Source organism: Triticum dicoccoides, chromosome 7B, assembly GCF_002162155.2.
Source record: "Triticum dicoccoides isolate Atlit2015 ecotype Zavitan chromosome 7B, WEW_v2.0, whole genome shotgun sequence".
NCBI classification, from domain to species: domain Eukaryota; kingdom Viridiplantae; phylum Streptophyta; class Magnoliopsida; order Poales; family Poaceae; genus Triticum; species Triticum dicoccoides.
The window spans coordinates 420,940,341-420,967,757 of NC_041393.1; the positions used below are offsets into that span (position 1 = coordinate 420,940,341).

At 46.9% G+C, this 27,417-nt stretch overlaps 2 protein-coding genes across 3 annotated transcripts in view; one reads left to right on the forward strand and one right to left on the reverse strand.

Moving 5' to 3' along the window:
- The first annotated feature begins 23,710 nt into the window (after window positions 1-23,710).
- Window positions 23,711-25,716, forward strand: LOC119338226 (succinate dehydrogenase subunit 6, mitochondrial). The gene is made up of 4 exons (XM_037610527.1): window positions 23,711-23,958; window positions 24,044-24,146; window positions 24,262-24,405; window positions 25,401-25,716. Exons 1-4 carry the CDS (start codon window positions 23,794-23,796, stop codon window positions 25,412-25,414), a joined length of 426 nt encoding a protein of 141 aa, XP_037466424.1. The 5' UTR covers window positions 23,711-23,793; the 3' UTR covers window positions 25,415-25,716.
- Window positions 25,717-26,270: 554 nt separating this feature from the next.
- Window positions 26,271-27,417, reverse strand: part of LOC119337926 (MADS-box transcription factor 26) — a 2,460-nt gene continuing 1,313 nt past the window's right edge. Inside the window, exons 4-7 of one of the 2 annotated variants that reach the window (XM_037610196.1) lie at window positions 27,036-27,138; window positions 26,918-26,959; window positions 26,788-26,844; window positions 26,271-26,679 (exon numbers count right to left, since the gene is read on the reverse strand). In XM_037610196.1, coding sequence (XP_037466093.1) covers window positions 26,518-26,679; window positions 26,788-26,844; window positions 26,918-26,959; window positions 27,036-27,138 — 364 coding nt within the window. In that variant the 3' untranslated portion in view covers window positions 26,271-26,517. The remainder of the gene's footprint in view (window positions 26,680-26,787; window positions 26,845-26,917; window positions 26,960-27,035; window positions 27,139-27,417) is intronic. The other variant, XM_037610197.1, reaches the window with a different exon arrangement.

Here is a 27,417-nt window from a genome sequence, read left to right on the forward strand (position 1 = left end):
TTCTAAGTCTGACAGTAGAATAGGGGGTAGGTATGGAGAGGCAAGATCCTAGCTATGGAGCAGTTGTGCACACAAGTGTTTTACGAGTTCAGGCCCTTCTCGGAGGAAGTAACAACCCTACGTCTCGGAGCCCGGAGGCAGTCGACTGGATTATGTGTGTGAGAGTTATAGGGGTGCGAACCCTTCTATCGGTGGAGGGGGATGGCTTATATAGAGGACGCCAAGACCCCAGCCAGCCCATGTAGCAGAGGGTTAAAGTACATTAAGGTCTGGCGTTACTGGTAGCGCCCTACATAAAGTGTCATCATGACCATTAAGACTACTTAGTTACAGACCGTTTGGATACAGAGTAGATCTTGAACTCCTGATGGTCGAGTGAGTCTTCATGGTCGAGTGTCTTCAGGTTCGTCGAGTGTCTTCTAGTCCGTCGAGTGGAGTTCCTCTTGGTCGACTGGAGGACGGCTTCTTCTAAAAGATGTCCTTGGGGAGGGTACCTTAGACAGGTTCATGACCCTACCCTAGGTACATGACTTCATCAGTAGCCCCCGAATGGATCGAGGTTTGAGTGAGGAAGGAGTTGGCAATCTTTCCGACCTGCTTTCTGGTGTTGTAAAGGTGTTTTGCCTTGGATCAATGACTTTCAAGTGAGGGTGTCAACTTTCGTTCAGTCGCCTTGATCCATTCTTTATATTTGTCGAGTGAACTTTATGAACTTGGAGATTTCCGAGCGACGGATCGCAGGAGATCTTCCGTCTGACAAGTTGCCCTGTGGTTAGCAGATTTAGTGGGATCTGAAATTTTGGGAAGCGCGTGAAGCGGAGAAGACCGCGGTACTCGGATGGGATAAGGCAGGGACGCCTCGATTCCCGCGCCGCCTTTTTCGCCACGTATCACCTGCACGACTGTTTTGGGATTTGACAGGATCGCCTGGGCCTACCTGTCGGTCACTCGGAAGTGACTCAATATAAGGAAACCGACGGAGGTTTTTTGAATAGTGCCTCCTCGTTTTCTCCTCCCTCGCCTCCAGATTCATCCGCTGCGCCCACCAACTACCCCACGCCGCTGCTCCGTTCCAGCCTCGTCGGCGACAATGGTGAAAGAGAAGACGATGGCTTTGGAGCGGGTGAAGAAGGCGACGGCGACGGCGAAGGCGAAGGGGAGAGCGACCAGTCGAGGGGGATCCTCGTCGCGGTCCCGTTTGCTGCAAGGTTGGATCCAGGGTGATTGGATCCACTCGACCATCACCCAAAAGGATCTCGACGACCTGACCGACGAAGGCATGATTGCGCACGGGGCGGCGAGGCTCCCGGGGATGGAGTGGCAGCCACAGCCTCAGGAGGGTGAGTGTGTCCTCTTGGCGACTCATGTAGATCGAGGGTTCTCTCTGCTACCGCACCTTTTCTTTCGAGGGTTTCTGAATTTCTTTGGAGCTCAGCTTGACCACTTTACCCCCAATTCCATTGCCTATCTCCCTGCCTTTGTATCTTTGTGTGAAAACTTCTTGGGTTGTTGGCCGCACTGGGGCCTCTTCAAACACATATTCACTTGTCGTTCTCAGACGGTGAAAAAGGCCAGCCCCAATGACGAGAGAAGTCAGGTAATCCAGATGTGTGGGGGTCTCGGGGTCCAGATGAGGAGTAAGAGCGCTTTCCCAGCTATGACCCTTCCCGAGTCAGTTAGAGGGTGGCAGTCGACCTGGTTCTACTGCCAAGACCAGTCGATGCCAGGGCAGTCGACTAGGCTCCCTCCCTTCTCTATGAGTCGAGTAAACAAGCCATCCTCTCTGAAAGTAGTTCCGGAGGAGAAGGCTCAGGTTAAAATGTTGATGGAGCGAGTAGTCCAATTGATTCGCGACGGTGTGACTGGCATGGACCTTCTGGAGGTTTTCCTTCGGCGGCGCATCCAACCGCTCCAGTACCGGGGCCACACGATGTGGTTGTACTCTGGTACTGAAGACACCAGTCGGGTCCACCCAGAGGAGGTCGATGATGCCACACTGGAGAGGTGGATGACTGCCATTACGGGGAACAAGGACAACCCTCGTGGAGCCAGGAGGATCCCGCCACTCGACCACTCTTATGAGGCGGACAAGGTACAACCACTTTTCTCTGATTGCTCCGTCCGTTCTGTTTCGTCGTAGATCAGTCGATTGACTTTTGTCTTGCTTGTTGTCTTTCAGGAAACCACCAAGTTGTACTCGATGCCCAACGGGGTGCAAGCACAGGCCGAAGAGGAGGAAGGAAGCGGAGGCGAAAGCCAAGAGGAGTGGGAGTCGGACGCCGATGAGGGTGATGAAGATGCAGGCTCCGATGAGGAGGAAGAGGAGGAGGAAGTTGTGCCTCCTCGTTCCGAAAGGAGGTCCAAGCTCGCCCACGACCCTGCAGCTGAACGTGGCAAGGGAGTCGTGCCTGCTGGCCAGTCGACGAAACGTCCTCGGACAACTTCACCGGCGCCGACTGAAAAGGCGTCGAAGCAACCCCGAGTGGCCCCGACAAAACCGGCGAAGGCCCTACCAAAGATGAGGATGGAGATTCCGACTGTTTCTGGGTAACGGCATAACTCATGTCTTTCATTCTTGGTCGACTCAATCGCTGACCGACTGATATTTGAAATCGCAGTGCTGCTACTTCTGAGACTTCAACCAGGCATGAGGATCAAGAAATGGAAGATGCTGCTACTTCTCATCCTGGTATGATCTGTGCGGTTTTGCTTTTGGTCGATTGAATCTTTATTTTTGACTTTGAACTTCTTCTGCAGCTCCACCCATCAATCTCCCTGATGATGACGATGAAGCGCCACTGAGGCAGAGGAGGAGCAGGAAGGCGACTGTTGGCAAGGCTGCTCAGGTTGTGTTAGCACCTGGACCACAGATTCCATAGGGGAGCAACGTTGCTCGGGCTACCATGTCCTTTGCGGAGCCGTTGACGGTTGCCCGCCCTTCATCGTCGAGTGCCGACCCGCCTTCTCTCTTCTCCACCTACCATGTCCCGGAGGACCAAGCAAGCGCTGCCAATGAAGCCATACGCCAGGCCGGGATTATGATGGAGCAGGTGAAGGCGATCCGAACCGCCAGCCAAGTAGCTTATGACGCGAGTTCAGCTCTCCAGAGTAATGTCCAGGTTAGTTAAACATCGACTGGAAATCTTGATGTTTGTCATGCACCCACTGGGTGTGTCGATTCTACGGTGGACTGCTGGAGTCGACTGTAGTCTTTGTGTCTTGAGATTTCTCACTTTACTTGTTTCACTCGAGCATGGTCGAGTGGAACAATAAAACTGGTGGGGGCACGCTGAGTGCACCCACTGGGTGTAGTCCCCGAGACCGTGGTCGATTGCTGGCAGTCGGCTATGGTCTGATTTTTTTTACTGCTGACAGTTAACTACTTCCGGTCGACTGATCGACTCTGAGTCTAGCTGATGGAACTAGTGGGGGCACGCTGAGTGCACCCACTGGGTGTAGTCCCCGAGACTACAGTTGAATGTTTAGATTCAGCTGTAGTCTTAGGAATACTACGATTTTTCTTTTAGTCACTCGGAAGTGATCTGTCGTTGATGTCTGTCGACTGAACTTTCGCAGAAATCTTGTGACCTTGTTTCTCGTTATACCGAATTGGAGAACAAGTATATCCAGCTTGAACTTGACCAGAAGCTTGTCCAAGAGAACTTTACAAAGTCGAAGGAGGAGGCAAAAGGTATGTTTGGTGAGAATCTTGACGACTGTCTTTGCTTCTTGCCTGTCTCCGAGTCTGATCTTATTGTGATTTTTGCAGAAAAACTGAGGGATGCTCTGAAGAAGAAGGATCTTGACCTCGCCGAGGCGCAGAAAGCGGCTTCAGACAAGACGAAACTTGCAGAAGAGAAGTTGGCTTCTGTTAACAAACTTGAAGAGGAAAACACTAATCTGAAAGCTGCTCTCGACGTGGCCAACCAAGAAGTCACTCGACTGAAGAACGCCAATATGGTCCTGAGCGACAAAGCTGGCGAACTGGCGGGAAAGAAGAATGACTTGGAGGTTTATCTGGGAGGACTCGCCAAGAAGCTATTCCTCATGCTCGACGGTAACTCCTTATCTCCGATTGGTAATTACTGACTTGCTGTAAGGGCATTAGCTTATCCTTGAATCGTGTCCACAGAATTCTGCCAAAACTTTGAAGAGGAGACTAGTCGAGTGGAGATTGGCTTGGATCCCATCAATTCTCCGGTGAAGGATGAAACCGCTATGAACGTGCTCCGCCTCGAGTCTCGTGTTGCTGCAGTGGTCGATTACCTTGCAAGACTGAAGGCCGCAACGTCGCGCATCGACACATCGCTTTGGCCAGAAGAAACGCTTCAGAACGACCTTGAGTCGCTGATGACTCGACTGAACGAAGTTCCGAGTCGAGTGCAAGAATGGAAGAAGTCTTCTGCCAGGTGCGGTGCTGACGTCGCTCTGTCCTTGGTCCACGTCCACTGCAAGGAAGCGAGAGAAGACAAGCTGGTGTCTCTCAAGGTGGCCAACACTAGGAAGCATGACTTCCGTTCTTTCATGGAGACCTTCATCGCGGCTGCCACTCGGATCGCAGATGGGATCGACCTGGACGAGTTTGTTGCACCTTCCAGCCTCCGCAGGAGGGGTAAAAAACTTCTATGCTCGATGATTTGAATTTTCCTCGAAATGCCGAGTGATTTTTGTAACCGCCAAACTTTAACAGGCTTGATGCCTGAGCACTTCTGGGTCCGTAGGACGTTATCCGAACTTGATTTGCCGTTGAAATACGTTTGCTTCTTTCGGACAACCATCTTCTTTGGGTTGGAATATATACTAGCATCTGTAATGCTCTTTTGCAGGTAGGAGTGAAGCACAAATTGCAGTCGACTTGTGCTCGTCATGTTTGGGCGAGTGCTGGGTTGCAACCAAGCCTCCGAGTGAGAAATTTGTTCTCCACTCGGAAGGGTTTTAGAAACTTAGGCGAGCACTGGGCTGCAGCTAAGCCCCCGAGTGGGAGGTTTGCTCTTCACTCAGTAGGAATTTAGAAACTTAGGCGAGCACTGGGCTGCAGCTAAGCCCCCGAGTAGGAGGTTTGCTCTCCATTCGGTAGGATTTTAGAAACTTAGGCGAGCGCTGGGCTGCAGCTAAGCCCCCGAGTGGGAGGTTTGCTCTCCACTCGGTAGGATTTTCGAAACTTAGGAGAGCACTGGGCTGCAGCTAAGCCCCCGAGTGGGAGGTTCGCTCTCCACTCGGTAGGTTTTTTAGAAACTTAGGCGAGCACTGAGCTGCAGCTAAGCCCCCGAGTGGGAGGTTTGCTCTCCACTCGGTAGGTTTTTTAGAAACTTAGGCGAGCGCTGGGCTGCAGCTAAGCCCCCGAGAGGTAGGTTTGCTCTCCACTCGGTAGGATTTTAGAAACTTAGGCGAGCGCTGGGCTGCAGCTAAGCCCCCGAGTGGGAGGTTTGCTCTCCACTCGGTAGGATTTTCGTGGCACGGCTTTGGAGGAGAAGGTAGCAGTCGACCTGCGCTTCGTCCTCCTTGCGGGACGCACGTTGTGTTTGTGATGTAGCTCGGAAGGAGGAAGCAGGGGTCGACCTGCGCCTCGTCCTCCTTGCGAAGCATATGATGTCTTTTATTCTTAGGCGAACACAAGGTTGCAGCTAAGCCTCCGAGTGGAAGACTGGCTTATCACTCGGTAGGATTTTCAAAAACTTAGGCGATCACTGGGCTACAGCTAAGCCTCCGAGTGGAAGGCTGGCTTACCACTCGGTAGGATTTTAGAAAACTTAGGCGAGCACTGGGCTGCAGCTAAGCCTCCGAGTGGAAGGCTGGCTTACCACTTGGTAGGATTTTGTTTAACTTAGGCGAAACAGATTCACAGCTAAGCCTCCGAGTGGAAGGCTGGCTTACCACTCGGTAGGATTTTTTACAAGCTTAGGCGAAAACGGGTTCGCAGCTAAGCCACCCACTGGGGGACAGATTTATGAGAAAAAAAGCAATAACAATTACTGAGAAAATTATGAAACTCTTGTCTTTGATGAATACACTACAGGAGTACTTTTATTACAACTCATCCGAGTAAAAGAACTTAAGTATAAAAAGGGCGGAGCAGGTCCGCGTTCCATGCTCTGGGCTCGTCAATCTGGTGCTCGACATTGTAAAGGCGGTATGCCCCATTATGGAGAACCTTGGTGACGATGAAGGGACCTTCCCAAGTAGGAGCAAGCTTGTGTGGTTTCTGCTGATCCACTCGGAGAACTAAATCTCTCTCCAGGAAAGCTCGACTCTTCACATTTCTGGCATGGAAGCGACGCAAGTCCTGCTGGTAGATGGTCGATCGGATCAAGGCCATCTCTCTTTATTCTTCTAGAAGGTCGACCGCGTCCTATCGGGCTTGCTCTGCTTTAGCTTCGGTGTAGAGTTTGACTCGGGGTGCGTTGTGAAGTAGGTCACTCGGCAAGACTGCTTCAGCTCCGTAGACCAAGAAGAACGGAGTCCTCCCAGTCGACCGGTTTGGCGTGGTCCTTAATCCCCAAAGCACCGACGGAAGTTCGTCGACCCATGCACTAGCTGCGTGCTTGAGGTCGCGCATCAGTCGGGGTTTCAACCCTTTGAGAATTAAGCCATTTGCTCGTTCTGCTTGTCCATTCGACTGGGGGTGAGCGACTGAAGCATAGTCGACTCGTGTACCCTGAGAGGTGCAGAAAGCTCTGAATTCTTCGGAGTCGAAGTTTGACCCATTGTCTGTGATGATGCTCTGTGGAACTCCATATCTGAATACCAACTCCCTGATGAAGCTGACGGCGGTGCCGCCATCCAGATTCTTGATGGGCTTAGCCTCAATCCACTTAGTGAACCTGTCGACTGCTACCAATACATGGGTGTAGCCGTTTCTGCCTGTTCTCAGTGGTCCAACCATATCCAATCCCCATATAGCGAAAGGCCAGACGAGTGGAATGGTCTTCAAGGCTGAGGCGGGTTTGTGCGACATATTGGAGTAGAATTGACATCCTTCACACTTGTCGACTATCTCTTTCGCCATCTCATTTGCTCTGGGCCAGTAAAAACCTACTCGGTATGCTTTAGCCACGATGGTCCGAGAGGACGCATGATGGCCACAGGTCCCCGAGTGGATGTCGTTGAGAATCATTCGACCTTCTTCCGGTGTTATGCATTTCTGGCTGACTCCAGTCGCACTTTCTCTGTACAACTGTCCCCTCATGACGGTGAAGGCTTTGGATCGGCGGACGATCTCTCGAGCCTCTTCTTCATTCTCGGGGAGATCTTTCCTCAGAATATAGGCGATATAGGGCACTGTCCAGTCATGAGTGATGACCAGAACTTCCATGATTAAGTCGACCACAGCTGGGACCTCGACTTCAGTCGGATCTGTGGCGCTTTTTGGCTGCGGGGCTTCCTCAGTGAAAGGATCTTCTTGAACCGACGGCGTGTGAACATGCTCCAAAAACACGCCACTCGGAATGGCTTCCCACTTGGAACCTATCTTCGCCAAGTCATCGGCTGCTTGATTTTTCAGTCGGGGAACGTGATGAAGCTCTAATCCCTCAAATTTCTTCTCCAGCTTTCTGACTGCATTGCAGTATCCAGTCATGGTTGGGCTTCTAACGTCCCACTCCTTCATCACTTGGTTGACCACTAAGTCTGAGTCTCCGTAGACCATGAGGCAACGGACGCCGAGTGAAATGGCCATACGCAACCCGTACAAGAGTGCTTCGTATTCTGCTTCATTGTTGGAGGAATCAAAGTGAATCTGGAGTACATATCTGAGCTTATCTCCTCGGGGGGAAACCAAGACCACTCCGGCACCGGAACCATTCAGCATTTTGGAGCCATCGAAGAACATAGTCCAGTGCTCCAAGTGAACTTGGGTCGGTAACTATTGTTCGGTCCACTCGGCGAGGAAATCTGCTATTGCTTGGGACTTGATAGCTTTCTTTGCCTCAAATCTGATATCTAGGAGAAGCAGTTCAATCGCCCATTTTGCCACTCGACCGGTTGCGTCTCTGTTGTGCAGAATCTCTGATAAGGGGGCGTCGGTGACGACTGTGATAATATGGTCAGAGAAGTAATGAGCAACTTTCTTCGTGGTCATATAAATCCCATATACAAGCTTCTGATAATGAGGGTATCGTTGCTTGGATGGGGTCAGGACTTCGGAAATGTAATATACTGGGCGCTGAACTTTGAAGGCTTTCCCTTCTTCTTCCGCTCGACCGTAAGTACAGTACTGACGACTTGTCATGTGGCTGCAATGTAAAGCAGCAAAGGCTCTTTGCTGATTGGAGCAGCAAGCACCGACTGGGTGGAAAGCAGGGTTTTTAACTCTGCAAACGCTGGGTCGGCTTCAGGAGTCCACTCAAACTTGTCTGACTTCTTCATCAGTCGGTAAAGAGGCAATGCCTTCTCACCAAGACGAGAGATGAATCGACTTAAAGCGGCCAAGCAACCAGTAAGCTTCTGAACATCGTGCACATGCACAGGTCGTTTCATTTGGAGTATTGTGCCTACTTTCTCTGGGTTTGCATCGATTCCTCGTTCAGAAATGAGAAAACCGAGTAATTTTCCACCAGGAACTCTGAATGTGCACTTGGATGGGTTAAGCTTGATATCGTACCTCCTGAGGTTGGCAAATGTTTCAGTGAGGTCAGTCAGCAGGTCGGAACCTTTCCGTGACTTGACCACAATGTCATCCATGTACGCTTCCACATTCCGACTGATTTGAGTAAGCAAACACTTCTGAATCATCCTCATGAATGTGGCTCCGGCATTCTTGAGGCCGAATGGCATGGTGACATAGCAGAAGCACCCAAATGGGGTGATGAAAGCCGTTTTGATCTCATCGGGTCCAAACAGACGGATCTGATGGTACCCGGAATAAGCGTCCAAGAAAGAAAGTCGCTCACATCCCGCAGTCGAGTCGACTATTTGGTCGATGCGGGGAAGAGGAAAATGATCTTTCGGGCAGGCCCGATTGATATGCTTAAAATCGGTGCACATGCGAAGCGAATTGTCCTTTTTGGGGACCATGACGACATTGGTGAGCCACTCGGAGTGATAAATCTCTCGGATAAACTCTGCCGCTAGGAGCCGAGCCACTTCCTCGCCAATGGCCTTCCTTTTCTGGATGGCGGACCGTCGCAGATGTTCCTTCATAGGTTTTGCCTTTGAATCGACTCGTAGACGATGCTCAGCCAGTCCCCTGGGTACACCCGGCATGTCAGAAGGTTTCCATGCAAGGATGTCCCATTTCTCACGGAGGAACTGGATGAGCGCTTCTTCCTATGTGGGGTCGAGTGTTGTGGAGATATGAGTCGGAGCAGCGTTAGGGTCGGTCGGGTGGATGTGAACGGTTTTGTCTCACCGGACGACTGAAATGCTGATTCCGTAGCGGGCTTTTTGGCTCACAACAAATCACTCGGGTCTGCATTCCTTTGGTGTTCCTGCCGCTCTTGTGCCACCATCTGAGCATCGGCGATCTTTGAGCCTTTCTGGAAGCACTCTTCTGCCTTCTTGCGGTTACCAGTGACAGTGATCACTCCTTTAGGGCCAGGCATCTTTAGTTTGAGGTACACGTAACATGGTCGAGCCATAAAACGTGCATAAGCTGGCCTGCCCAAAATTGCATGATAGGCACTCTGGAAATCCACAACCTCAAATGTCAGCTTCTCTTTGCGGAAATTCTTTGAATCACCAAAAACTACATCAAGAGCAATCTGGCCGAGTGATGCGGCCTTCTTGCCAGGGATGACTCCATAAAAACTCATGTTGCTTGTGCTCAGTCTGGACATCGGAATGCCCATCCCTTTCAGCATCTCAGCATACAATATATTCAAACTGCTGCCGCCATCCATCAACACTTTGGTCAGTTGAGTGCATTCAACGACGGGGTCGACCACCAACGCTTGCCTCCCAGGGGTGGCTATTGAAGGAAATATGTCCTAGAGGCAATAATAAAGTTATTATTTATTTCCTTATATTATGATAAATGTTTATTATTCATGCTAGAATTGTATTAACCGGAAACATAATACATGTGTGAATACATAGACAAACATAGTGTCACTAGTATGCCTCTACTTGACTAGCTCGTTTATCAAAGATGGTTATGTTTCCTAACCATGGACAAAAGAGTTGTCATTTGATTAACGGGATCACATCATTAGGAGAATGATGTGATTGACTTGACCCATTCCGTTAGCTTAGCACTTGATCATTTAGTATGTTGTTGTTGCTTTCTTCATGACTTATACATGTTCCTGTAACTATGAGATTATGCAACTCCCGTTTACCGGAGGAACACTTTGGGTGCTACCAAACGTCACAACGTAACTGGGTGATTATAAAGGAGTACTACAGGTGTCTCCAAAGGTACATGTTGGGTTGGCGTATTTCGAGATTAGGTTTTGTCACTCCGATTGTCGGAGAGGTATCTCTGGGCCCTCTCGGTAATGCACATCACTATAAGCCTTGCAAGCAATGTAGCTAATGAGTTAGTTACGGAATGATGCATTACGTAACGAGTAAAGAGACTTGCCAGTAACGAGATTGAACTAGGTATTGGATATCGACGATCGAATCTCGGGCAAGTAACATACCGATGACAAAGGGAACAACGTATGTTGTTATGTGGTTTGACCGATAAAGATCTTCGCAGAATATGTAGGAGCCAATATGAGCATCCAGGTTCTGCTATTGGTTATTGACCGAGAATAGTTCTAGGTCATGTCTACATTGTTCTCGAACCCGTAGGGTCCGCACGCTTAAGGTTTCGATGACAGTTATATTATGAGTTTATGAGTTTTGATGTACCGAAGGAGTTCGGAGTCCCGGATGAGATAGGGGACATGACGAGGAGTCTCGAAATGGTTGAGATGTAAAGATCGATATATTGGAAGACTATATTCGGCGGACTTCGGAAAGGTTCCGAGTGATTCAGGTATTTTTCGGAGTACCGGAGAGTTACGGGAATTCGCCGGGGAGTATATGGGCCTTATTGGGCCATACGGGAATAGAGGAGAGAGGCAAAAAGGAAGGAGGCCTGCGCCCCCCCCCCCTCTGGTCCGAATTGGACAAGGGGGGCAGCCCACTTTTCCTTCTCCCTCTCCTCCTCTTTCCTTCTCCAACAAGGAAAGGAGGAGTCCTACTCCTCCTCTTTCCTTCTCCAACAAGGAAAGGAGGAGTCCTACTCCCAGTGGGAGTAGGACTCCCCCCTTGGTGCGCCTCCTCCATAGGCCGGCCACCTCCCCCCTTGCTCCTATATATATGAGGGCAGGGGGGCACCCCAAAGACACAACAACAATTGATCCTTGAGATCTATTAGCCGTGTGCGGTGCCCCCTTCCACCATAGTCTTCCTCGGTAATATTGTAGCAGTGCTTAGGCGAAGCCCTGTGACGGTAGAACATCAAGATCATCACCACGCCGTCGTGCTAATGGAACTCTCCCTCGACACTCGGATGGATCGGAGTTCGAGGGACGTCATCGAGCTGAACGTGTGCTAGAACTCGGAGGTGCCGTAGTTTCGGTGCTTGATCGGTCGGGCCGTGAAGACGTACGACTACATCAACCGCGTTGTTCTAACGCTTCCGCTTTCGGTCTACAAGGGTATGTAGATTACACTCTCCCCTCTCATTGCTATGCATCACCATGATCTTGCGTGTGTGTAGGTAATTTTTGAAATTACTACGTTCTCCAACAGTGGTATCAGAGCCAGGTTTTATGCGTAGATGTCATATGCACGAGTAGAACACAAGTGAGTTGTGGGCGATACAAGTCATACTGCTTACCAGCATGTCATACTTTGGTTCAGCGGTATTATTGGATGAAGCGGCCCGGACCGACATTACGCGTACACTTACGCGAGACTGGTTTTACCGCCGTGCTTCGCACACAGGTGACTAGCGGGTGTCTGTTTCTCCAACTTTAGTTGAACCGAGTGTGGCTACGCCCGGTCCTTGAGAAGGTTAAAACAGCACTAACTTGATGAACTATCGTTGTGGTTTTGATGCATAGGTAAGAACGGTTCTTGCTCAGCCCGTAGCAGCCACGTAAAATTTGCAACAACAAAGTAGAGGATGTCTAACTTGTTTTTGCAGGGCATGCTGTGATGTGATATGGTCAAGACGTGATGAGATATAAGTTGTTGTATGAGATGATCATGTTTTGTTGAAGTTATCGGCAACTGGCAGAAGCCCTATGGTTGTCTCTTTGTTGCATAAGATGCAAGTGCCAAATAATTGCTTTACTTTATCGCTATACGATAGCAATAGTTGCAAGAGCAATAGTTGGCGAGATGACCATGTGACGACACATTGATATAGATCAAGATAATGAAGATCATGGTGTCGTGCCGGTAACGATAGAGATCATGACAGTACTTTGGAGATGGAGATCACAAGCACAAGATGATGATGGCCATATCATATCACTTATATTGATTGCATGTGATGTTTATCTTTTATACATCTTATTTTGCTTAGTTTGACGGTAGCATTTTAAGATGATCTCTCACTAAATTATCAAGAAGTGTTCTCCCTGAGTATGCATCGTTGCGAAAGTTCTTCATGCTGAGACACCACGTGATGATCGGGTGTGATAGGCTCTACGTTCAAATACAATGGGTGCAAAATAGTTGCACACGCGGAATACTTAGGTTAAACTTGACGAGCCTAGCATATAACAGATATGGCCTCGAAACACGGAGACCGAAAGGTCGAGCGTGAATCATATAGTAGATATGATCAACATATTGATGTTCACTGTTGAAACTACTCCATCTCACGTGACGATCGGACATGGTGTAGTTGATATGGATCACGTAATCACTTAGAGTATTAGAGGGATGTCTATCTAAGTGGGAGTTCTTAAGTAATATGATTAATTGAACTTTAATTTATCATGAACTTAGTCCTGGTAGTATTTTGCAAATTATGTTGTAGATCAATAGCTCGCGTTGTTGCTTCCCTATGTTTTTGCTTCCCTATGTTTTTATATGTGTTCCTAGAGAAAAACTAAGTTGAAAGATGTTGGTAGCAATGATGCGGATTGGATCCGTGATCTGAGGTTTATCCTCATTGCTGCATAGAAGAATTATGTCCTTAATGCACCACTACGTGACAGACCTATTGCAGGAGCAGATGCAGATGTTATGAACGTTTGGCTAGCTCAATATGATGACTACTTGATAGTTTAGTGCACCATACTTAACGGCTTAGAATCGGGACTTCAAAGACGTTTTGAACGTCATAGACCATATGAGATGTTCCAGGAGTTGAAGTTAATATTTCAAGCAAATACCCGAGTTGAGAGATATGAAGTCTCCAACAAGTTCTATGGCTAAAAGATGGAGGAGAATCGCTCAACTAGTGAGCAAGTACTTAGATTGTCTGAGTACTACAATCACTTGAATCAAGTGGGAGTTAATCTTCCAGATAAGATAGTGATTGGCAGAGTTCTCTAGTCACCATCACCAAGTTACTGGAACTTCGTGATGAACTATAATGCAAGGGATGACGAAAACGATTCCCGAGCTCTTCGTGATGTTGAAATCGATGAAGGTAGAAATCAAGAAAGAGCATCAAGTGTTGATGGTTGACAAAGATCACTAGTTTCAAGTAAAGGGCAAAGGGAAGGAAAGGGAACTTCAACTAGAATGACAAGCAAGTTGTCACTCCCACGAAGAAGCCCAAAGCTGAACCAAAGCCTGAAACTGAGTGCTTACACTGCAAAGGAAATGGTCACTGGAAACGGAAATACCCTGAATATTTGGTGGATAAGAAGGATGGCAAAGTGAACAAGGGTATATTTGATATACAGGTTATTGATGTGTACCTTACTAGTGTTTATAGTAGCCCCTGAGTATTTGATACTTGTTCGGTTGCTAAATATTAGTAACTCGAAACAGGAGTTACAGAATAAACAGAGACTAGTTGAGGGTGAAGTGACGATGTGTGTTGGAAGTGGTTCCAAGATTGATATGATCATCATCGCACACTCCCTATACTTTCGGGATTAGTGTTAAACCTAAATAAATGTTATTTGGCGTTTGCGTTGAGCATGAATATGATTTGATCATGTTTATTGCGATACAGTTATTCATTTAAAGTCAAAGAATAATTGTTGTTCTATTTACATGAATAAAACCTTCGATGGTCATACACCCAATGAAAATAGTTTGTTGGATCTCGATCGTAGTGATACACATAATCATAATATTGATGTCAAAAGATGCAAAGTTGATAATGATAGTGCAACTTATTTGTGGCACTGCCGTTTGGTTCATATCGGTGTAAAGCGCATGAAGAAACTCCATAAAGATGGATTTTTGAAATCTCTTGGTTATGAATCATTTGATGCTTGCGAACCGTGCCTTTTGGGCAAGATGACTAAAACTCCGTTCTCCGGAACAATGGAACGAGCTAGACTTGATGGAAATAATACATACCGATGTATACGGTCCAATGAATGTTGATGCTCGTGGCGGGTATCATTATTTTCTGACCTTCACAAGATGAATTGAGCAGATATGAGTATATCTACTTAATGAAGCACAAGTCTGAAATATTTGGAAAGTTCAAAGAATTTCAGAGTGAAGTGGAGAATGATCGTAACAAGAAAATAAAGTTTCTGCAATTTGATCGCGGAGACAAATATTTGAGTTACGAGTTTGGTCTTCAATTAAAACAATGTGGAATAGTTTCACAAACTCATGCCACCTGGAACACCACAGCTTAATGGTGTGTCTGAACGTCATAACAATACTTTATTGGATATAGTGCGATCTATGATGTATCTTACCAATTTACCACTATCATTTTGGGGTTATGCATTAGAGACAGTTGCATTCACTTTAAAAAGGGCACCATCAAAATCTGTTGAGACGACGCCTTATGAACTGTGGTTTGGCGAGAAACCAAAGTTATCGTTTCTTAAAGTTTGGGGCTGCGATGCTTATGTGAAAAAGTTTTCACCTGATAAGCTCGAACCCAAATCGGAGAAGTGTGTCTTCATAGAATACCCAAAGGTAACTATTGGGTACACCTTCTATCACAGATCCGAAAGCAAGATTCGTTGCTAAGATGGATCCTTTCTAGAGAAGGAGTTTCTCTCGAAAGAAGTGAGTGGGAGGAAAGTAGAACTTGATGAGGTAATTGTACCTTCTCCCTTATTGGAAAGTAGTTCATCACAGAAATCAGTTCCAGTGATTCCTACACCAATTAGTGAGGAAGTTAATGATGATGATCATGAAACTTCAGATCAAGTTGCTACCAAACCTCGTAGGTCTTCCAGAGTAAGATCCGCACCAGAGTGGTACGGTAATCATGTTATGGAAGTCATGTTACTAGACCATGATGAACCTACGAACTATGAGGAAGCGATGATGAGCCCAGATTCCACGAAATGGCTTGAGGCCATAAAATCTGAGATATGATCCATGTATGAGAACAAAGTATGGACTTTGATTGACTTGCTCGATGATCAACAAGCCATGTTAAATAAATGGATCTTCAAGAGGAAGACGGACATTGATAGTAGTGTTACTATCTACTAAGCTCGACTTGTTGCGAAAGGTTTTCGACAAGTTCAAAGTGTTGAATACGATGAGATTTTCTCACTCGTAACGATGCTTAAGTCTGTCCGAATCATGTTAGCAATTGCCATATTTTATGAAATCTGGCAAATGGATGTCAAAACTGCATTCCTTAATGGATTTATTAAAGAAGAGTTGTATATGATGCAACCAGAAGGTTTTGTCAATCTTAAAGGTGCTAACAAACTGTGCAAGCTCCAACGATCCATCAATGGACTGGTGCAAGCATCTCGGAGTTGGAATATACGCTTTGATGAGTTGATCAAAGCATATGGTTTTATACAGACTTTTGGAAAGGCCTGTATTTACAAGAAAGTGAGTGGGAGCTCTGTAGCATTTCTGATATTATATGTGCAAGACATATTGTTGATTGGAAATGATATAGAATTTCTGGATAGCATAAAAGGATACTTAAATAAAAGGTTTTTCAATGAAAGACCTCGGTGAAGCTGCTTACATATTGAGCATCAAGATCTATTGAGATAGATCAAGATGCTTGATAAGTTTTTCAATAAGTACATACCTTGTCAAGATTTTGAAATAGTTCAAAATGGAACAGACAAAGAAAGAGTTCTTGCCTGTGTTGCAAAGGTGTGAAATTGAGTAAGACTCAAGACCTGACCACGACAGAAAATAGAAAGAGAATGAAAGTCATTCCCTATGCATCAGTCATAGGTTCTATAAAAGTATGCCATGCTATGGACCAGACCTATTGTATACTCTGCCCTGGTTTGGCAAGGGAGTACAATAGTGATCTAGGAGTAGATCACTGGACATTGGTCAAAATTATCCTTAGTAGAATAAGGATATGTTTCTCGATTATGGAGGTGATAAAAGAGTTCGTCGTAAAGAGTTACATCGATGCAAGCTTTTACACCGATCCAGATGACTCTAAGTCTCAATCTGGATACATATTGAAAATGGGAGCAATTAGCTAGAGTAGCTCCGTGCAAAGCATTGTAGACATAGAATATTTGCAAAATACATACGACTCTGTAATATGACAGACCCGTTGACTAAACTTCTCTCACGAGCAAGACATAATCATACCTTAGTACTCTTTGGGTGTTAATCACATAGCGATGTGAACTAGATTATTGACTTTAGTAAACCCTTTGGGTGTTGATCACATGACGATGTGAACTATGGGTATTAATCACATACAGATTATTGACTCTAGTGCAAGTGGGAGACTGAAGGAAATATGCCCTAGAGGCAATAATAAAGTTATTATTTATTTCCTTATACCATGATAAATGTTTATTATTCATGCTAGAATTGTATTAACCGGAAACATAATACATGTGTGAATACATAGACAAACATAGTGTCACTAGTATGCCTCTACTTGACTAGCTCGTTTATCAAAGATGGTTATGTTTCCTAACCATGGACAAAAGAGTTGTCATTTGATTAACGGGATCACATCATTAGGAGAATGATGTGATTGACTTGACCCATTCCGTTAGCTTAGCACTTGATTGTTTAGTATGTTGTTGTTGCTTTCTTCATGACTTATACATGTTCCTGTAACTATGAGATTATGCAACTCCTGTTTAACGGAGGAACACTTTGGGTGCTACCAAACGTCACAAGTAACTGGGTGATTATAAAGGAGTACTACAGGTGTCTCCAAAGGTACATGTTGGGTTGGCGTATTTCGAGATTAGGTTTTGTCACTCCGATTGTCGGAGAGGTATCTTTGGGCCCTCTCGGTAATGCACATCACTATAAGCCTTGCAAGCAATGTAGCTAATGAGTTAGTTACGGAATGATGCATTACGTAACGAGTAAAGAGACTTGCCAGTAACGAGATTGAACTAGGTATTGGATATCGACGATCGAATCTCGGGCAAGTAACATACCGATGACAAAGGGAACGACGTATGTTGTTATGCAGTTTGACCGATAAAGATCTTCGCAGAATATGTAGGAGCCAATATGAGCATCCAGGTTCCGCTATTGGTTATTGACCGAGAATAGTTCTAGGTCATGTCTACATTGTTCTCGAACCCGTAGGGTCCGCACGCTTAAGGTTTCGATGACAGTTATATTATGAGTTTATGAGTTTTGATGTACCGAAGGAGTTCGGAGTCCCGGATGAGATCGGGGACATGACGAGGAGTCTCGAAATGGTCGAGACGTAAAGATCGATATATTGGAAGACTATATTCGGACTTCGTAAAGGTTCCGAGTGATTCAAGTATTTTTCGGAGTACCGGAGAGTTACGGGAATTCGCCAGGGAGTATATGGGCCTTATTGGGCCATACGGGAATAGAGGAGAGAGGCCAAAAGGAAGGAGGCCTGCCCCCCCCCCCCCTCTGGTCCGAATTGGACAAGGGGGGCAGCCCACTTTTCCTTCTCTCTCTCCTCCTCTTTCCTTCTCCAACAAGGAAAGGAGGAGTCCTACTCCTCCTCTTTCCTTCTCCAACAAGGAAAGGAGGAGTCCTACTCCCGGTGGGAGTAGGACTCCCCCCTTGGTGCGCCTCCTCCATAGGCCGGCCACCTCCCCCCTTGCTCCTATATATATGGAGGCAGGGGGGCACCCCAAAGACACAACAACAATTGATCATTGAGATCTATTAGCCGTGTGCGGTGCCCCCTTCCACCATAGTCTTCCTCGATAATATTGTAGCGGTGCTTAGGCGAAGCCCTGCGACGGTAGAACATCAAGATCGTCACCACGCCGTCGTGCTGACGGAACTCTCCCTCGACACTCGGCTGGATCGGAGTTCGAGGGACGTCATCGAGCTGAACGTGTGCTAGAACTCGGAGGTGCCGTAGTTTCGGTGCTTGATCGGTCGGGCCGTGAAGACGTACGACTACATCAACCGCGTTGTTCTAACGCTTCCGCTTTCGGTCTACAAGGGTATGTAGATTACACTCTCCCCTCTCGTTGCTATGCATCACCATGATCTTGCGTGTGCGTAGGTAATTTTTGAAATTACTACGTTCCCCAACAGCTATGTGCGTGGGGTGGTCAGATTGGTCGAATGTAATGGCAATCTGAGACCACTTCAGGTAATTGGGTGTTGACGGAGCAGCCATATTGACCTCTCGGTTTATAACTTTCAGTCGGTTTTTGCTCTCAACATCAGCAAAAATCATCAAGGTGGAATTGACCTGCGGATATTCCTCGTCACTATCCTCCCTGTCCTCAACCTTGTCCGACTCTTTTTCTTTGCCCTTGGGCTACTTCCCTTGGAACTGCTGTATCAGGAGTCGACACTGTCGAGTGGTATGCTTCGGGTAGATGAAATTACCCTCTTCGTCTTTCTTGGTGTGGATGTGACATGGTAAATCCAACACGTCATTTTCTTCTTTATGTTTTACTTTCTTGGGGTTCCAAGGCCCCTTGGGTTTCCCTTTGAACTTTCCTTGGTTCAGGGCCAAGGCTTCTCCAGGAGCGGCTGGCTCGACTTTACGCTTTTGCTTCCGACTGAAATTTCCGCCTCCGGTGTCCTGGGCGACTGACTTGTGCTTGCCGCTCCGGAGCCGATCCTCTTCCTCACCATTGGCATATTTGGTGGCTATTTCCATCATTCGACTCAGAGACATGTCTCCGGTTCGACCAAATTTTAGGCTTAGCTCTCTGTACTTTACGCCCTCCTTGAAGGCGCAAACTGCCTGGTGATCAGATACATTTTCTACTGTGTGATGCAGTGTGATCCATCTCTGGATGTAATCCCTTAGAGTCTCATTCGACTTCTGTACACAAGATTGCAGCTCTGTCAGTCCCGCTGGTCGCTTGCACGTCCCTTCGAACGTCCTGACAAACACTCGGGAGAGGTCCTCCCATGTGTAGATGCTGCTGGGTGTCAACTGATTCAGCCATGCCCTGGTTGACCCTTCCAACATGAGAGGCAGATGCTTCATGGCCACCTCGTCATTTCCACCGCCGATCTGAACAGCCACTCGGTAGTCCTCAAGCCAAGTATCAGGCTTGGACTCACCATTGAACTTGCTGACTCCAGTCGCCAACCTGAAGTTGGGAGGAATCACCGCGGCTCTGATGGCTTTGCTGAAACACTCTGGTCCGGAGACGTGCACTCGGCTGCTGGTGGGCACATCTCTGTCATTACCCTCTCTGTGGGCTCTGTTCCGGTCGACCAGACCTTGAACGATGATGGATCTCGCATCAAAGCCTGGTTCCCTTGGGTCAACTGGAATTCTTCGCCCGCCACTGTGCTGGCGTTTGTCATCCTGCTGTCGAGGCATATACGATCCACCCCTTCGGGGAGGAGTGGGCACTCGACGTCGATCGTTGCGATCGACTCGGTGATCATACTGCTCATAGTTCCTGTACTGATCGTGTCGGTCGCCATGCCCTTCACGCCTCGGGGGCGATCTGGGGCTATGAGCCGACTGGACAGTATTCGCCGCCACGGACCTGCTATGAATCCTGTTCCGCGACTGCGACACAGCCGAATTCTGATCTCCTGCTGCCCGGAGCAAATCCCTGATCTGCATCAAGCCTCTGCCAGCCTCTGACTAGGAAGGCTGAATCGACTCTGCTATACGTGTTGCAGCTGCCAAATTCTGGATCAGAGTGCGGTATACCTGAGTCGGAGGTTTAAAGAGTTGGTGTCGACTGGAGTCTGGAATCCGTTGCCGCGCGCGCTCGTCGAGTGCCCGCTGAAGGTTCTCCAGTCGAGTGCGCTCAGCCAGGTTGGCCAAGCGCGCGTCCTCTAAGGCGCGAGCTTCAGGGGTTTCTCCAACGACCGGAGTATGAAGCGCATCCATGTTCCGGCGGCGAAGCTCTTCCCTCTGCTGCGAGTCGAGGGGCTCGGGACGGTACTCCTCATGGTCGTGCGACGGATCGCCTCCGCCGTTGCCTCCCTCGATGCCAGGAAAGCCGGGGGAACGTGCGGCCCATTGACCATCAGGACCTCCGCCGCCGGATCACTGCTGTCGCACTCGGATGCAGTCTCTGCGGAGCCAGTCGACAGGTCGAACAGGCCGTAGAGAGATTCGTCGGGCTCGGTTGCCACGACTTGGGCAGTGGTCGACTGGCGAGCCACTGCGTGCCTCACCCACCGCTGAAGCCTCGACCGACCAGAGCGCTTATGCCGGCGGGAAGCTGGGAGGGAGGATGACACGAAAACCGGTCGATACTGAGTCGACGGTTGCCGCAGAAGGACGCCGCGGACGCATGCTCGAAAGTGCGTAGCTCCGCGGACTGGGAGCGCATCCATGTCGAGCGGAGCCTCCTGCAGCCAGGAAAAGTCGTCGGCGACGAATGTGAGCGCGCCGAGACGGATCTCGCGGCCCTCAACCAAAACTCCACCCGAAACCATGATGATGGGAATTGAAAAGATTGCAACTTCTCCAACAAGTCGCTAAGACACGTGCCCCAAGGTGGGCGCCAACTGTCGTGGTTCTAAGTCTGGCAGTAGAATAGGAGGTAGGTATGGAGAGGCAAGATCCTAGCTATGGAGCAGTTGTGCACACAAGTGTTTTACGAGTTCAGGCCCTTCTCGGAGGAAGTAACAGCCCTACGTCTTGGAGCCCGGAGGCGGTCGACTGGATTATGTGTGTGAGAGTTACAGGGGTGCGAACTCTTCTACCAGTGGAGGGGGTGGCTTATATAGAGGACGCCAAGACCCCAGCCAGCCCACGTAGCAGAGGGTTAAAGTACATTAAGGTCTGGCGTTACTGGTAACACCCTACATAAAGTGTCATCATGACCATTAAGACTACTTAATTACAGACCGTTTGGATACAAAGTAGATCTTGAACTCCTGATGGTCGAGTGAGTCTTCATGGTCGAGTGTCTTCAGGTTCGTCGAGTGTCTTCTAGTCCGTCGGGTGGAGTTCCTCTTGGTCGACTGGAGGACGGCTTCTTCTAAAAGATGTCCTTGGGGAGGGTACCTTAGACAGGTTCATGACCCTACCCTAGGTACATGACTTCATCACCTGTCTCGTGGACAGGGTGTGGGCCCCCTGGTGTATTTCTTTCGCCCAGAAATTCTTATTAATTCCAAAAAGTGCATCCGTGGATTTTCAGGACATTCCGAGAACTTTTCTTTTCTGCACATAAAACAACATCATGGCAGTTCTGCTGAAAACAGCGTCAGTCCGGGTTAGTTTCATTCAAATCATGCAAGTTAGAGTCCAAAACAAGGGCAAAAGTGTTTGGAAAAGTAGATACGTTGGAGACATATCAATCCCTTGGCATTTTTTATATAATTGAACATGCGCTCACAGCTGACCAGTCGAAATCCATTGTCCCTGAGGAAATTATGTGCAAACCTCTAAATAAATCTATTGTGCTTGGTCACATACAGTTAAAGAATTAGTTGCAGTGAAAGCTTGATACAATATGGTGGCAAAGAAGGGAGATGGTTAATGGAGAAACAAAGGCCTCCCCAGCTAGGTTTGCATCTGCTATACAAGCTTTCTCATCAAATCACTCATCAGTTCGAATCATGAAATACCATGGTCAAAACTTCCCCATGAATCCTATAAAACTGAACAACGATGTTGCTTATTTCGAGGATGGTATGGGTGCTACGAGTGTTGTATTACACAATGATCACGCTGAGGCTGTTGTAGGTATCATTGCTTAGCTATTTCAAACTGCTAGTGCAGCTTCTGCAGAGGCTTTTGCAATGGAAAATGGTCTTTCCCCCCTCGAACAATTAGGGTGCTCCCCAATTATCATCGAATCCGACTCTTTGGATATTATTCAGCTATGTAATGGTGATATGGAAGTCCTAACCCATGTTCTGTAACTACATATGAGTGTTTTGTGAGAGCTCGGATAATTGGAACAGTCTCATTCCCACATTGTTCAAGGAGTGCCAATAAGGTGGCTCATTCTACCGCAAGGCATGCTTATGATTCAAAGTGTAGTTTATTTTGGGATGATAATCCACTCATGTTTGTCATGCTTCTTGTAACAATATTGCAATAAATGGGCCAAGAGGCATTTTTTCAAAAAAAAAACTCTATGATTTGTATATTCTTTTGAGTGGTCAACTACAATTTGCAAGCTCCCACACAAAAAAAAACGGTTACCTCCATTCCTTAATATAAGACGTTGGGTTTTAATTTTAGGACCCTGATAAGTGGCATACGTGTGGCACGAACACATGGCAATTCCGAATGTTTCTGATGGCAAGTTTAGTGACGCGAGAATGGCAACTCTAGTTGTCAAGCATGGCAAATTTATTTTTCGGATGGCAAGTTTTAGTTTTTTGGGGAGGTTTGTTTTTTTCTTTTTGGATGACAATTTTAGTTATAAAAAACGTCAGGACCAGAGTGCTTCATGTCACACATGTGACACTTACCAATTGGGTAATTTTAAACTGACCCAATGTCTTATATTAAGGAATGAAGGTAATACACGGTGTGTTTGCTTCCAAACCTGGAGAACAATTGCCTGGCCTGAGACTTGCCTGAGATGTGCCTGGATATTGTTTTGTTAGAGGCCTGGAATATCGGATACCTCCCTGGCCTGGAACTAATAGCCTGGCAGGCATTTTGCTTAGAGCTTTGCTACACCCACGTAATGTTACGTGGTGATTTGCTTACGTAGAAGACGTGGCCAGCTTTAACTGGTGATTAGCAGGACGGGGGCCCACCTAAGAAATCAGGGGGCTGATTGATTAGTTAGAAAGGAAGTTTACGTACAGAACAAACACATTACGTAGGTGTAGCATTTTTGTTTTGCTTAGCCTGGCTCAGACCGATGAATTTGGACGCCTGGCTTCCAAGCTAATGCCACCCGGGATTAATTAGTGCACCTGCATGTGAATGTGATTATCTATGGTTTGCACGCTCACTGCCGTCAACTCAACCTGACATGCTGATTTTTTATTGTGTACATATGTGTGCTAGGCAAGGCGTTCAACCAAACAGCAGGTGCACAGGCAAGCCTGACCAGACACATTTTCCCTTTTCTCCAGGCTACCAGGCATCATTTTTTTGCCTGGCATGAAGCCGAGGGCATCAACCAAACAGACCCACAATTTGCAAGCTCATGTGAAAAAAACTCATCCCCGTAATTTCATGTAGGCCATTCTAGCCCATCTGGGTCGTAGCCAGCCCATTACTAAACCTTCTCTAGCCAGCCCATGTAGGCTATTCTGGCCCATCTGGGTCTTAGCCAGCCCATTTATTAGCCTTCCTTCTCTAACCTTTTCCCCAAGGAGAGAAACGAGAAAAGCTCACCGTGGAATCGATCGAATCGCAGCGAAGCAGCGGCGGCGGCGGCGATGGGGATCGGCGAGCACTTTGAGGGCGTGAAGCAGCATTGGGCGCGCAACTTCGCCTTCCTCGACTACTTCAAGAAGGTCTACGGCCGCGACCAGCCCCTCCCCAAGTGGTCCGACGCCGACGTCGAAGAGTTCATCGCCTCCGACCCCGTCTACGGCCCGCAGGTATCTCCCTGCCCTGCCCTCTCCCGCAACCCGATCCCGATCTTTCCCTTCCTCCCCGCTCTAAATTACAGAGATCCGTTTCCAGCTTAAGGCCCTGAGGGAGTCCAGGAAGTTCGCGCTCGGCGGGGCCCTGGCCGGCGCCGCGCACCTCGGCGGCGTTGCCTTCAAGTACTCCAAGAGCCCGCACGGTACGAAAAATCTCTCGATCGATCTTGATTCTGGGCTTGCACGCGTTGTAGTTCCTGCTGTGGCTGATCGAGATGCGGTGGGGACTTGATCCGTGGCTGACTGCCTTGCCTGTAGGTGTCGTGCTGGCGACCGGGTTCGGAGCGCTCACTGGAGCCGTGCTCGGGTCGGAGGTGGCCGAGCACTGGTACGAGCTCTACAAGATGGACAAGCAGGGGGCCAACCTCAGGTTCATCTACTGGTGGGAGGACAAGGTCTCAGGTGTGTTACTTTATTCTGGCTTCGTTCCACATACTACTCCCTTCTGTTTATCCTCATTGTGTGACCCAATTCCAAGAGGCGGCATGTTGCATGTTAACATGTATGCCATCCCACTTTGTGTAATAGAACATTATGATAGTGATTCCATCGGTTCCTGGTCAGAAGTTTTGACTGGGAGGTCTTGATGCTATGCCACTTGAGTAAATTTGGATTTTGGGCTGTGACTATGTGGTATTGATGATATGCCGTTTGAGTGAATTGTGTTTTCGGACTGCAATTATATGGTGTTGGTGAAGTGTTGTCTGAGTGAACTAGGAACGCTAGAAGGATATGGTGTGGTTGTATCAGTTTCAGCATGATGATACTCATCAACTTGCACCTGATCATAGTCCAGTAAATGCATGACAGTGTTTCGTTTAGGTTGACATGTTTCTGTTTAGCTCTCACAAAACAATTATATTATATAAGAGTGAATCATGTAGTATGAATTGCCATGGTCAAGTGGCTGCGTACAGCTGCATGCCAATATCTCATTGAGCTTTGCGTATTTCTGTTTATTTTTCTTAGAACATTAGAACACTGGCATTGTGATTGTAATTGAGTGACAGTATGACACTGTTTCATTTAGTTTTGGATGTTTCTGTTTAGCTTTCTTAAAGCATTATATGATAGTGACTCTGGCAGTGTGATTGTTGAGTGACAGTATGACAATGTTCCATTTAGTTTTGTATGTTTCCGTTTAGCTCTCCTAGAACATTATATGATAGTATCTTGAGTAGTGTTGATGTGAAGATCTTAGGGATTTATCATAAAGCTATTTATGTGAATTAGTAGTGGTAAGGTATAAGATGAAATATGATTGTTAATTTGATGAAAGTACTTGCTAACGCACCATTGTTGATGATATTGCCTGCATGAAAGTATTTTGTTTACTTCCGCTGCCAAACATTTCCAAGATTATTCTAAACTTGCTGCAAATCTTCTTCTGTGAGCAGGCCAGAAGAACTGAAGAAGACTTCTGCATAAGCTTATGCCTGTTTCAGCATACTGGTTTGACAAGACAATGATGTCTCCAGTTTGGGATTTCTAGTTTTTACTTCCTAGTCTTTTTCCAATAAGGTGCATATTGGCAATCAACTGGACAATGTATTTTATTTTCTCTACTATGGGTTTGCTCTCAGTTTCTCTACGATGTTCATGTTTGCACCTATGGAAAACTAAATGCCAGTACTTTTCAGTCTATCAGTTCTCACATGGCCTGTAAGTATTCAATGACCGTAAAAATAATATCGGAGATGCCTACTTTCTTCAAAACCATTTCCACTCAGGTTTTCAGTATGAAAATATGAGCGTAGGTCTTGAGGCCTGGAATTATGATCTGGGGTTCAGAGACTGTCTCTCCAAATGCAAGTAATTATGATTCCAATTGCATAGGAGAATTCTGGAACCACCTTTCCTGACTTGATCACTGCGTGTTTCTTTGGGTCATTATTTTGATGCTATGTCATGTTGTAAGCGTCACTGCATTTAGTTGCCTGAGAAACTATGTTGTATCAGCATTTCATAGGTATCAACACTTCTGTAAGTAGGCACATTCACCTACCCTGAGTTTAATTAGACTGTGTTTTCTAACTCAGCTGCCGCTGGATCTATCCTTGGTACTAGGTTTTAAATATGCCTCGTCAAATTATCTGATACTGGTGATTTTCCAGCATGGTTTCTCATGCCTAATGCTAACAGTTTTTGTTTGCATGTCACATTTGCTTAATGAACCAAGCTGATATCATGCATCAAATTCAAATAAACGATGTGCCCATGTAAAAACAAGTTACTCAAGGGGTAATAAGTATGCAACATCTCAACAATCGAAGCAACACACAAACAAAGGTCTTGATTATGTGAAATAGCAACATGAGAGCTCCTCAAGAGTTCTTTAGGTAATGTAAAAGCACAGTGCAATACAATACTTAAGGCCTTAAGGGCACTCCTGAGGGAATATGGCCTATATAGATTAGAGAGTAGTACCAGAGCAAACCATACATAAAGCAAGCTTTGTTAAGTATTAACCACCACATTACACACTAATAATAGTCCCTCAGGGCGTTATTACCATCAGAAGGAATAGCCCATCTCTGAGCCCCTACAAGTAGAATAGCCACTCAGTATAGTTAGTGGGTTAGTGATCTCCTCTAACAGTGGGACTGTACTAAAATGCCCATTCTGCTGATCTGCTATAGTCATGCCTACGTCGATCAGTCCATGCTGTTCTACTATCTGCAACCAGGAACACATTTTTTGGTATCAGCAACCATGCTTGCACGGCAGTACACAACACAAAATCTAGTTTGCAGTTCCATGTGTCAATATACATACAATCGGTACCTTTTCCTGGAGAATTTCGTTGGCAGCTTTCAACATGCCCTCCTGCATATAAAGAATCTAACTCTACTTTCAGCAAATTTTCAATGATATTTGGGTATTTATAAATGTTAACTGTTATTAATTGACTTGCCTTGCTCTTCAGTGCCTGGATCTCTTGAATCATTATCTGCATCTGTTAGATAACAAAGTTTTAGTGGTGCCCAAAAGAGTTGATCTTCCAATAATTTATAGGCTTTGAGTCGAATTACCTTTGCGGAGCGGATGTTGAACATCCATATCTCCAAGTACCTCTCCAGGGCATTCAGCTCGTCAACATTCATGTGCTCATTCGCCCTGTTTCCATAAATGTACCTGCCATGGTTTTCATTTTGCAAAGATTAAGTCTCTGAGTTCATCGAAGTATAGCTAGAAGACTTTGATGTTCATGCCACACCCTTTTCCTTTCAATCAATAGTTTTGTTTGGTTGGTGGAGATGGAGTTCAACTAAATGTAAGAGCAAAAGCAGGTTTCTAAGTTTGTGCTACTTATAGACAAGTTTGTGTTGCTTTGAGATGATTCTGTGCAAGTAAACAAAATTTTCAGGGTTACCAGGGTGTGGTGGCGGACTTAGTGAGGGCCAAAGGGGCCAT

What these genes read in the sequence shown, in the direction of transcription:
- LOC119338226 (XM_037610527.1), top strand. Translation starts at nt 23,794, where the DNA reads ATGGGGATCGGCGAGCACTTTGAGGGCGTGAAGCAGCATTGGGCGCGC. An exon ending in ACCCCGTCTACGGCCCGCAG is followed by an intron (nt 23,959 to 24,043) that starts GTATCTCCCTGC and finishes ATCCGTTTCCAG; the next exon opens with CTTAAGGCCCTGAGGGAGTC. An exon ending in GTACTCCAAGAGCCCGCACG is followed by an intron (nt 24,147 to 24,261) that starts GTACGAAAAATC and finishes CCTTGCCTGTAG; the next exon opens with GTGTCGTGCTGGCGACCGGG.